Here is a 12,614-nt window from a genome sequence, read left to right as displayed (position 1 = left end):
ACGCTCCGCCCCTCTCCGCCTCCGCCAATGGGCGCTCGGGGTGTGCGCTACGCTCCGCCCTGCCCCGCCTCCGCCAATGGGCGCTCGGGGCCGGCGCTCCGCCCCGCCCTGCCCCGCCCAGTGGCGCGAGCGCGGCGGAGGCGGGCCCGGAGCGGGCGCAGGCCCGGCCAGTCCCGGCTCCTCTGGCCGCACGGGCCGGGCCGCGCCGGGCGAGGCTCCTCTGGCCGCACGGGCCGGGCCGGGCGAAGCTCCCTCGTCACGGGAGCGCTGTGCCGCCGGGACACGGGCTGAAGCTGCCCCTCTCCGGCCTCCCGGGGACGTGGGGCAGCAGCCCTTCCGCTAAAGGGTCTTGAGTGTGCGGAGCGGTGTCGCGGCCCGCAGCTGCCGGCGCGCACGCCGCGGCTCGTCCGGGTGCCGGCGCTCGTGAGAGCGGCTTTAGGGTGATGGGTGCTGCCGGGAGGCGCGGCTCGACCGCGGGTTTTGGGGACTGACGGTGTCCGAGCCCCCCCGCTGCACAGGGTTGTGCTCCACGGCAGCAGCAGCAGAGGGAGCCGCCTCCCCTGGGAACGGGCAGCAGCTGGAACTTCATTAATCGGTATTCTTGCAGCTGTCAAAAAGGGAACTCGGGCTATTTATGCACTCCTAAAATTTTCGTTTCCAGTAGATAAACATGAACATAAAGTAGAAGTGATCAACACCGAGGTTTACTGTCAATAAGGAAAAACTGTCAGTTTTATGGTAGTTTTACAGTTTTGCGAAGTTTCTGATTGACATGCTTTGTTAATGCAATCGTACTTGAAATATTAATTGTGACAATATCTATTTTACAGTGCTAGCAGTCCCTTTAAAATAAACATGAAGGTCCTGCCCAGAACATTTGAAAACTAAGGGACTAGGGACCTGGTGACGGGGCTGATTTCTGTAGAGCTGGGTGTTAAAATCAGGGCCAATCCCCAAACTGGTCACCAGGAAACGCCCAGCCAGCTCCGTTCCCTGCCACTGCTGTGAAGGTCACCTCTGCCCAGTGAAAACTCTCAGACTCACCCTCGGCACGCAGCCCTGACCCCTGGTCATTTGGCAGCACACCTCTGCTCACAACCCACGGCCTCCTGTGTGTTACTCACACCCCAAAAACCTTTCTTTGCAGTAGTGCATTTGAATTTCTCAAAGCTGTACATCTCTGCATTAAATACCCAAAATATAAAGTAAACTATTTATCTCCCATTTTCCTGCAGGGCAGACCATTTTTTTTCCAAGTTCAAGTGCCTACACTGATCCTCCCTAATCTGTGTTATGCACCCAAAATACATAGAAAGCTTTCAGGTTCTCTGATACTTCCTGAGAACTGATTGTGGCACTTCTAAAACAGAGCCAGGCATCTTCCCAGCCCCTGACTCCCACCCTTGTTTATTAAATCACATGCCTCGCAGCTCTTCCTCTTCAAGGTGAATTATATCGTGGACTTTGCTGGCTCCATACAATCCTGCTGATAAAAACATCTATCATGCATTCTGGATTTAGAGTATTTGTTAATAACCTTGCTCAGCAAGAGGTGCAGTTCAAAGCCATGTGATGTCTGGACGGTTAGGCTGCTGATTCCTGAGCCGTGTAGGAGACAAACTGGAATGATTTAACTTCAGCAGTCAGGAAGAGAGCATGTGGTTAGAGAATCCAAGAATAGAATATATTTTAGCATACTTAATGCCAAAACACCCTACCAGGATTTAATGGTCCAGGCAGCAGGAAGAAAGCTATTCTCTGCATGAAACTCATTTCAGGAGAGTAACAGCCACTCAATACTCAGAAGAGAGCCTCAATGTAGAGTGAGTTAGGGATCATTTCTTTCAAAGCAGCTGGGAAGATTTTGGACATGGTGTTGTTTTATGAGTATGTCCATCTAGTATAAATTTCTAAAGTAAATTTCCAAAATGGATTTTGAAAACAGTTTGCAACCTAGAGGTTTTTACAAAACTCCCTGTGAAGAAAATGTTGCAACACTGTCACAGTTTCTCAGAGGTCGCTCAGCTTTTCAGAGCTGTGACTGGCTCCAGGTTTTCTTCCCCTTCTGCCCTCACTGATCAACCCTCTCCAGGCAGCATCTCCATTCTGCTCCTGATCCTTGCTCAGGGGTCTGGGTACTCAGGACAACCCCCTTCTGGAGCTGGCAGGACAGCCCAGGCCCTGTGAGAGCTGTGGGACTCTACATCACAATTCCTTAGGGAGGAGGAGGAGGAAAGCTGCCAGGGACAAAGAAGGGAAGGAGTTTGGTTTAGTTACAGATCGAGGGCCCCACCCAAACTCAATAGATATCTGCAGCGACCAGTGGAATGTTTTCAGGTACTAAACCACAGCAATCATAACTTTTTGGGGGTTAAGCTGTTAAGAGCATCAGCATGTCTGGCCTTCATGAAGCAGGAGACAGTGACTGATGTTCTTTAAGCAGCATGTACTTAGAGTGGGGACTGAATCTGTACATTCAAGTGTAGAAGTCTCTACTTGGTGAAGTAATATCCTACAGCTAAGTTTTGCAAAGAACACTCCTTGTTAAATTACTATGATTTTGCTTTTTTCAGGTTTGATATTCTATGAGAAACTTCTTAATGTGGCAAGCAGGTGTGGCTTGTCGATATTTCATAATTTTTAATCATTGCCATTTAGAACCAAAGTCAAGTAAATTGGTACCAACTCTCTCCTGTAGACATGGGTACACACGTAAATGAAATAATTTAAAATATTAACTGCATCACACTAAATGTATTCACATTAGGCACAGCACTGGTTTAAATATATTTGCATAAAAAGAATCACTTTAAAAAAATCACTTTTATAAAAATCACTTTTAACCAGTCTTGTAAAATCAATATAAAGGCTGTAGTTAGATCCTTTGTCTCTACTTCTCAGGCAAGGAGAATAATAGATTATGATTTGTTTAAAGTCCTATTATACTAGCAAAGTACGGTTTGAAAGTGATGTAATTATTTTGCTACAGTTCATTAATTCCTACTCTGTTAAATTATCTTGGGTTTCTTAAAAAGCTGAAAGAACAATATTGAGGCCTTGAACAATTGACTTCTGGATTGCCAGGAGATGGCACTGACGGCCCACAAGCCCCTATACACACGTTCATGAAGCCTGGAGTAACTGCATGGTCTCCCCAGCTTCTGGATCCTAATATTGGAACCTACTGGCATTAGAGCCCAAGAGTACAAGCAGAGAGTAGCCCCATGTGTGCTATTTGTAGCACACAACAGGAAGTATTTAAACATAAGACATGCAATTATCTGTCATGGTACCTCAAAGCAATGTCTGGAGTGCAATCACCTCTCCTGAGATTGTGGGGAGAAAAGACACAAGAGCTATGTGAATAATTGAACCATAATGGGAATGCCACTAAACCTTTGTAGTTTCACCTTTTGTAAGTTACAGTAAATACAGGCACTACAGAGAAACATACTGTACTATGCTAACATCTGTTCAGTTACCTTGGACAGTAATTCAATTAATCACGACCACTCACAGGCAGTAGCTCCTCTCTATACATTATTCTTAAATGTAGAGTCTAAAATTATTATTTGTTTTTAAAGAGTCAGTATTTCTCCTAACAGGCTTAAGGATTTTTTAGTGCTAGTGTCTATAATCGGCTTTACTTCTAGGTATGCAATAAGCCTGGGAATAAAAAGACAGCATGAAACAGTACTGAATTAAATACATATCCTTTCAGTTCCAAAACAAGAAGCACAAACTACACAGGGCACGGTACAACTGACACTTTATTCCTTCGTGATGGGGATATATAGTATTGAAACTGCAAGAGTCACAAAAAAAATTAAATCAAAGTGCAAACCTCTAGTAGAACTGATTATGGAACGTATTGATGTTTTTGGCACAAAAAGTGGGGAATTACATACTGCAACAAGATTGTAAGTTTACTGAATGTAACGCTTCTGTGTTCAGTAGTCACATTTGTGCACTGCAGAACAATACAATGTAAAACAGTGACTAACACGATTCACATACAGCTCTATACAATTTACATCACACGTCCAGTTAAAACTTCTCTGAAAATACATGAGATCCACTGATACTTTGTTCACAATCACTTAACAAATACCATTCTTTAAGCAGGCTTATCTTTTCAGCTTCCTTATTGATAAAAGCAAAAATAGACAATCTTAAATAGTAAATTATTTTCCTCAAATGGCTCCATGTGGATGTTTTCTATTAATTTGGCTCTGACTTCATTGATACAACATATATGAAGCTGAACAAAATCAAAAGCTCATTTTTTTCCATCTTTTCCAATTTGCTGTGAACAAACAGCATTCTGTGTACTGGCTTTTTGTTTTCAAAACTGGACATAGTGGTACATATGAGCTCTATTCCTATCACATGAAAATCACAAAAAAATCAGAGCTTAGCTTCACACAGTGGCATCTATTTAAAACTGAATATTAGCATGGTAAACACAAAAATACATAAATGGAAGAATTCAAGTTTATCTCATAAGGTACAGTATGCATTCACATTTTCATTACAGAGAGAGACACTGTATTCACATTCTGTGTAAGAAAGAAACCCACATATCACAGATCTCCCTAAACTCTTAGCAAAGATAACATCCATGAAGTATCTATAATGCACATTGTAGCTCTTTCATTTCAACTGAGCTAAACTGACTGCTGAAAGGAAAAATCCTTTGATGAGTAATTCAAGCCCCATGGCTGAGCTATTACCACAAGAATTTCTGTACTGGCCTGCTCTGTCATACAGCCTCACAGTTGTTATCAAGAGTTTTATGTGGGCAACTATCAGTGTTCAGTGTCTCATCTCCTTTTTTGGTTTGGGATTTTATTTTATCATTTATATTAATCAAGAATGATGATTTGTATCAGGCATCTGAGAAATGTTCTGGTGACAAAATGTACAGGACATGCATTAGATGCACACGTGTCACTGCAGAAATGTCCTCACAACTGAATTCTTTGTTTGGGCAACAGAAAAAAAAAAAAAAACAAACAGCAAACAGCAAGAACATGAAGCATTTGGCATGATTTTAGTTCTTAGTACCATACTGAAAATACATAAACTGAAGTGCTCATAATGTTTTTATCTCTAATGCCAGAATAAAGATTAGCACTAGAAGCTGTGAGGTGAGGGTGATCCCACTAACCAGCTTAGGTAACTCTTTTCAACAAGAGCATCTATGTTAAGAGGCTGCGATTCCTACTGAGGCCAACAGAGAGAAAGCAGGTGTGGTTTTAGAGCACCTAAATTCTGTGCCTGAAGTTGGACAGTTTGAATACAACACCTGAAGGAATTTGGGTCCCTCAGCCACTCCCTTGCTTTCTGTATACCACAATGCAGCCCTGAAGCCAAGGAAATCTCAATGGCAAGAGATGAAAAACCAGCCTCTCTGTCTACATAGCTGCTTCTCAGCTCTGAAATCACGACTCCTCCTCCCCCTCCCCTAGTGAGCCAGGGCAATTCACTGTCACCCATTCTACGGCTTTCAAGCACACAAGGTAACAACAGTGTCACCAGAAACGGTTTTTTTCTGGAGAAATCTTAAAAAGAGGTCACCCTCGTTCCTCTCTGGATCTACAGCTCCTGCTGACTGTCATCCTTACAGCTCAAAATAAGTTGCTCAGACCCAAAGCAGCCCCTTCAGTTTCTCTTCTCTCCTGGCACCTGCTCAAGGAGGAAGTAAGTTTAGGAGAGTCCATCATGGCTTGGGATACTTTGGAACGAACAGTGAAGAAGGAGAAGTGAAGAAAAAGACTCAAGTAAGAACTGAGGCAACAGAAGGCAGAATCACTTGGGATTAAAAGAGAAAAGTGCTCATCATGCCTTGATGAGCAAACTAGAAATGAGAGTCTGAGGAAGGAGACAGGTGAAAGATGAGAGAGGGTGGAAGAAGAAGAAAAAAAAATACAACAGAAATATTTAACAATAAATAAAATAGAAATCCTACAGCCTAACACTCCCAGTGCAGCTGGATGCTCTGGCTCCCTAGTAAGAGGAGGGAAGAGGGACTGAAGGACACGGATAGGGGCCAGGCCCCAGGAGGTACGTGGACAAGTTGGGCTGGGGGGGGACTGTTTCAGCTTTGTACGACAGCTCCCACGGCTGCACAGGTTTTTAACAGAGTACAGCTTGCCTTTAGGTGCTCACAGCTCAATACTGCAGGGCCACTTTTTGGCACAAAATCTCTGTTTAATGTCAAGTTATCTTAAAATACGTGACACTTTATTAAATATTTAAAAAGCACCAAGGGAAGGCAGAAAATTATTCCCCACTGCAACATTTACATCCTTAGAGCCTGATCACCTGGCTCAGGTTTAAATGATGGTGCATGGGAATGGAAGAGACAAAGGGGAAACATTGGGATAACCCTTTGGTTAGTAGAGTCATAGGCAGAGTCATAAATAGAAACCCCCCCCTCCCACTTGCTGTTTGGCTGGCTGAAGAGCTTCCTTTGGGACACGCTCTTTCCACATACCATTTATTTGCTCGTCACTGCTCTCTTCCCCACGATACCTCGTGTCATCACAACCTACAGTGCACCCACGAAGCACAAGGGGTACCCTGGTAGCTGCCAGGAGGTTTTCCCCCCATTACCACTGAGATGCAGGGTGAGATATGCTGGAGAGAACCTACGAGTATGAGTACTTGTGTTTTCTCCCTTATTAGCACACAAAGCCAGCACACAGGTTTCCCAAGGATATCCCGGTGTGTACTTGGTTAATACTGTTTGTTTTCCTGCAGACCACATTGCCCGATCCCCCTCACTCCCTACTGTACCTCAGCAACATGCCACAAGTGGTTCAGGAAAGGTGGAGGAGATGTCTAGGAAGCTGATAACATGTTCAGACTATTTGTCAGTCTCTGGAGAGTTCCCACTACTGCCTCTGTTTGGGAATTTCTCCCATCTTTAGTTTACAAATGATTTAACAAGAAGCATGTGAATACAATGGTGTGTGTTTCACTTTGTGGTGGTGAAAAAAAAAAAGCTGTGACTCAGTGGGTAAACATGTTGTGGAATTTGCTACAAAAATTGTATTTGCCTTAACTGAATACCGCAGTGAATACTCATGCCACTAAAAAAATATAAGATGGTTATTGTTCCAAGGAAAGCTGTCCCAAGGGCAGATAAAGTAAAAATGCCAATCTTCCAGGAAAAAAATAGCTTCCCTTATTCATGGGCATAATCCAGGAATAGCTGTCCTTCAACTCCTTCTATCACCCTTTTCTTTTCAGTTTTGCTAGTAAGTGGCCTCCAAAAGAAGAGAAAATAGAAAGGAGAAGCAAATAAATTTTAAGATGTAAACAAAGAGATTTAACTCCCCCATACTTTAGATTTCTTTTGTAGGTTAAACTTTTTCAAAAGCATCTCTGCCTTTAATTTTTGTGGTCCAGAGGCTTCCTAGGATCTGGCCTTTTTAAAAACTTCTCTCCCATTCTCACCACATTGAAAGTCATGGTCTTAGCAAGAAACTGGGACCTGAGTTTGCAGGAGGCAACTTGTGTGGCTGCACTACTCTCTTCTGTCGTGCAAGTTTCCCAGGCAATCATTGCCCTTGAACATTCCCATCAGAGGAAGCTTTTCCAAAGTTGGTACCTGGTGCCTGAAGCAGACTCCAGCCACAGCTCTGCCCAGCAGCAGCACTGTGATATGGCCAGGACAGTGAGCACTGCCCACTGTTCCAGCTAGTGTACGGAAAGCTTCCCTACCACACAAGGTACCCGGCTCATGAGCCCACCAAGTTTTCTTCAGTCCCCCCAATACCTTGCACTACTGAAAGTAGAAGACTGAGGAAGGAAAAAGACATGTAGAACAAGGAAGCAAGAGAAAAGAAGACAGAAGGGAACAGTGCAAAGACAACAGAGGTGCTTGAAATACTGAGAATTAGCTGGGTTTCACAAAATTTTCACACAGATATGTTAAATCACTAAAGCTAAGGGTTAGCCATTATAATTATCTTCTGCTAGCCCATGGGACTAACTTACTTCAGAGTTATGTGCTCCCAAAAAACCCTACATCCACCTTAAATACCATCTGCAAGGACATAATAAAAATTCACAATGCAAAAAATTGTAAACAAGGGTTAGTAGCACAGTGGTACAGTAGATTGTCAATAAAAACAATAAAAGTGTGGATACAGATTCGTCTACCTTGTGTGTAACATTATTGCCAGTTACAAGGGAGGGACTCTGTAAACTCATAATTCTGAAGCTTTGTTAATAAGCACAGAGCAACAGGTGAGTGCCCCATCTACTTTCTCCAGTTCTGTGTTGGCTATTGGAATCAGCATGTGGTCCTTCAGTTTTTCAAATACCTGTTAAGAAAGAAAATGTAAGGGAAAATCATTACACTTTACACCTCCGTTTTCCCTTTTCTCTAAGTATTTACAGAATGAACAGACATGGATTTGTCAGCAGGTGCCAAGCCATCCCATCACTGTTAATCAACATGAACATTTACAGGGCACGTGGCCTTCTGGCTATGGGATTCACACACATCATACTGCAGCAAGGGAGCTGCTGCTACATCCAGTTATGTGGAAAGGGCACCACAGGTACAAGTGACCAAGTCTCACCAATAGTGGAGCTGAGAACAGAGCCCAGGCCTCCCAGCTGTTGCCATCTGCTATTTCCACAAAGGGAGACCACAGCCCATTCTGAAAAGCACCCGATTTCAATCCCCAGCAACCTCCCAGCGAGGTGGGGATGCCGGAGCACCCCCAGCGTGGCTCTCACCTTCGCGCTCTCTGGGTACTCCTCGGGGGCTCGGTGCAGCAGGACGTGCCCTTTGCTGGGAATGTTTAAGTAGACGCAGTTTGCTGCGGCATCGTCAGGCACTGTCAGCTTGTCGTAGCGGTGGTCGCTCATCTGTTGCATGGTCTGCCAGGAGACATGAAGTGCAGCTATTTACATCAAACACATCAGCAGTCCCAAACAAATGGGAGGACAAAATCTTCCAAAATAGCTAACTGTGATTGTCAAGGCAGTCAAGGGCCATTTTGCTATGTGGCAAGTAAGGATATCTCCTTTTATGTCTGCCCTTTAAGGAAGAATCTACTAAACCTATCTGAAAGGAGCAGTAAAAACCTTTGTGCAATGGTTCCTGCAAGCAGCAGGATTAAGTAGGGCACTTGGTAAGCATCCTCTGTGGGGTCTTTTCCTCAAGGATTGCACACCGAGTATGCAAAACCGCTCCTGACACTGATTGAGACTATAGGTGTTCACCACCTTCAAAAAAAGGAACCATTGTTCAATATTTATATAATGAGCATGAACTAAACCAAACAGGACAGGAACGGTTCCCAGCTTGGATATCAGCCCAATCTTAATTCTTTTCAAGGACCTCCGTTCTGCTTTGCAAGCAGTTACTCTTTCACTAAGCACCTGTGCTGGGGAGCGAGCGGGCACGTCTGCGCTAATCCTCGTTCCCAAGGGGACAACACAATAAACCCCTTGCAACAGAAGAGCTGCTGGGTTTCAGAGGTTTGGGTTATAAATATAAGGCTCATACACAAAGGTAGAGCCTGGCTGGCTGGAATTTCAGAGACAGAGACTCTCAGGACATGACAAGCATGCAATCCCATGTTTTGGATCAGATCCTTTTTTAGTAAGGATAGGAAAAGCCTGAAGACAAGATGCCTAACTCCCCATTGTAGCATTGCAGCTTTACATCAGCTTTGGCCTCACAGAGACCAAGAGTAATGCAGAATTGAACAAGGCTCAAAATCCAAAACTTTGGTCCCTCTGAAAGCCTAATTAAATGCAAGTGTTCCTGTTTCTCCCCCAGCCCACCTATGTTCCCACATACATTGCAAAGATGCAAACAGAAAGAAAAGGCTTTTTTTCAGCTTAAAATATTCACATTAATATTATCTTTAGAAAAACCTCGTATTTTGTTAACTAGATTTTTCAACTACATTCCCTTCTCAGGGAGAACCCAGAGATTTACATCACACAGCAGAAAGCAGACTTCAATTTTAGGCACAGTTAAGTTTGTCATTAAGTTGTTTGCAAGATCATTAATCTGTACTACTTCTCATTCATTAAAAAAATACTACATGTAGCTGATCTATAACAGGGTCTACAACATAGAAGCAACAAAAAACTCATGCTTGCCCACACCTATGGTAAGTAATTCCTTTATAGGTCTGGATACATTTTTCAGGTTCTGGCCTGAGTCATCCACATCCCGCAGAGAACATGAAACTCACAACAAAGAATGCCATGCATTCTTGAGGAAGTGTTATCAGATTGTCATTTCTTGTTCCTTCTCATGTTATGAAACTCTCCCAAGTTCCCAAGGACACATCTACCTCCATAAAAGGTTAATGTGTTTTTCTGGGAAAAAATCCTTGCACCTTTACTTCACCAGATGTAATTTTGTATTTTCATGTGCTTTAGCAGAGTTGATTTTCTTTTTTGTAATTTTGTTTCTGTTATGTTGCCAAGATGTGTTTTATTCTGCTTTCCTTGATGTTGCAGACATCCAGCAGCTGGAGACAGGCCCTAGTGTGGCTCTTCTACCTGGTAACCACGGTCAGCAGACATGTCCTCTCCAGCAGCTTCCCTTCCTACATAATGTTTTTAAGTCTTGACTAAGCAAACATTTATTAAATCTGTACATGTACCAGTAGAAAAGCCACTATATCTGGATTTCACTAAGCTCCCAAACAGTTGTTCTTCCTTCACTCCTTGTTGGAAACATAATTCTGATATTGTAGGTTTTCTGTAGGAACAGCTCATTCATCAGAAATATATTGTGAATCACTGCGAAACACTTCCATATGGAATTATGAAAAATTCTTAAGCTGAAGGGTAAAGACAAGTCTCCCATTCATTTGCTTCTGCAAAATGCTGAAGTGAGAACTGCAGCAGCAAGCAGAAATAAAGGACAAGTGGCAGGGCTCTAGTGCCTCAAGGACCGGCTTTGGGAAGCCTGGGAGATGATGCTAAAGGGCACGTTAAGAGGATTGTTTTCAATATTAAAAAACACACAAATGGTGGCTGAATTAGTTCAGAAACAAATGAGAAACCCTGAGTGAGACAGTGAGACAAAGCAGCACAGGAGTTTCAGGGGACAGCTGTGACAGTGGGACTCGGATCTCAGCTAGCTGGAACAACACCACAAGAAAGCTTTTATTGGTAACTGGAGGTTTGACAATACAAGATTACTCTCTTCCTCAGCTCTTAAGATGAAAGGCAAATCATATTTGCAAGCTTTCATCGCTATTATAACTATGCCTGACTGTTGCAGTAAAATTTTAAAAACCACTTTTAAAATTTTAAAAATCACTTATTTGAGAGAGTGCCCAGGCAATAACACCCCAAACCTGCCCCACAGGGAGGCTCTGGATGCAGCAGAAATGCACCAATATGACACAATCACAGTACTTTACAGACCCTTGTGGTTTTCTATATTTCTATTATGTGAAGTCATTAAGTACATGTGCCTGGCCAGATTGACTCCAGGGCAGAGAAAAGGAGATAAAAGCAAGGTCCTTTGATTGTATTTTCTATCAGATACATCCCAAAATAAGATGCATTTATAGAGGGCTGGCTTTCTGTCCACAAATGTTGTACAACCAGCTACGTTAAGAGCCAGGCATTTCCCGCGTGCCTAGTTTTTCTGGGAATTTTCTTCAGCCTAAGGAGGGTAATTTTCACTGCACATTCTCTCAGCCCTTAGTCATGCTTTCCTTATGTTGAAGTCATTCACATAGCCTAAAATGCCTTCTCTATAGTTTTTTTTACAGTGTGTCCTCAGACAACTGAGGTAATGGATAAGCTAAATAATCCTAACTATGAAGCAGCATTATGCATGAAGGAAAAATGTGTATGCTTTTTGGGACTATTATCACTGACAGAGCTAAGATGACTGCATGCACTTTTAAAAGAGGCCAAGCCTAGCTACAAATTTTCCCCCCTCCATGAGGAAGGCCCCAGTCTAGGCCCTGCTGCCTACTCACTCTGAGACCTACTCACATCCAGATTGCTGCAGGACAGAGAGCGACCAAACCCACCTGCAATGCACATTTCCATCTCCAACTCCCCACAAGCAAAACCAAACATACACTGAATGTTCCTCTTGCTAACAAGGCGTTGAACACCACACTTAAAAATGCCTATGTGATGCTGACAGAGAAGCAGAAGCCAAGATTTCCAGGGTTTGATGTTTATATTGATTACCCCTTTTCTTCTGACCCCTAACATTTAAAAGAAAAATCAAATCTAAGCTCAAGTTGAATGCATGTAACCCTACACCCACGGGATCATTCCCTCACCAGCTTTCAGCTATCTTTTCTTAAATCCTTCAAGTCAAAGTATTCTTCAAAGAAAACTAGTCACGTCAAACTATTTAAGATATTTTTTCTATCCCATCTCTTTTGTTTCTTTCCAAGCACATTGAACTTTGGCCTGTTTTGTGCTGATGCTTAAGCGGCCTTTGGCCTGGGATCCAAGAGAATGAAAGGTGTGAGAAAAGATTAAACTACATCAAGGTTTTGCCTACGATGACAAAAATGAAGTATTTTTGTGGTGCAGGGCAACTAAAACTGATGAGAAGAATAACAGCAATAGGCAGTCACATTCCCCCA

General features: G+C 43.2%; 1 protein-coding gene across 4 annotated transcripts in view; it reads right to left on the bottom strand.

The window, feature by feature from the left end:
* Positions 1-3,752: 3,752 nt before the first annotated feature.
* The window catches only part of DDAH1 (dimethylarginine dimethylaminohydrolase 1), a 97,089-nt gene continuing 88,227 nt past the window's right edge, over positions 3,753-12,614 (bottom strand). For all 4 annotated transcript variants that reach the window (XM_048312709.1, XM_048312710.1, XM_048312708.1 and 1 more), the window contains 2 exons: positions 8,758-8,901; positions 3,753-8,336 (listed from right to left, as the gene is read on the bottom strand). In XM_048312709.1, the coding sequence (XP_048168666.1) occupies positions 8,220-8,336; positions 8,758-8,901 (261 nt within the window). In that variant the 3' untranslated portion in view covers positions 3,753-8,219. The remainder of the gene's footprint in view (positions 8,337-8,757; positions 8,902-12,614) is intronic.

Source organism: Corvus hawaiiensis, chromosome 9 (genome assembly GCF_020740725.1).
Source record: "Corvus hawaiiensis isolate bCorHaw1 chromosome 9, bCorHaw1.pri.cur, whole genome shotgun sequence".
Lineage (NCBI taxonomy): Eukaryota > Metazoa > Chordata > Aves > Passeriformes > Corvidae > Corvus > Corvus hawaiiensis.
This window is presented reverse-complemented; position numbering and strand designations above follow the sequence as displayed.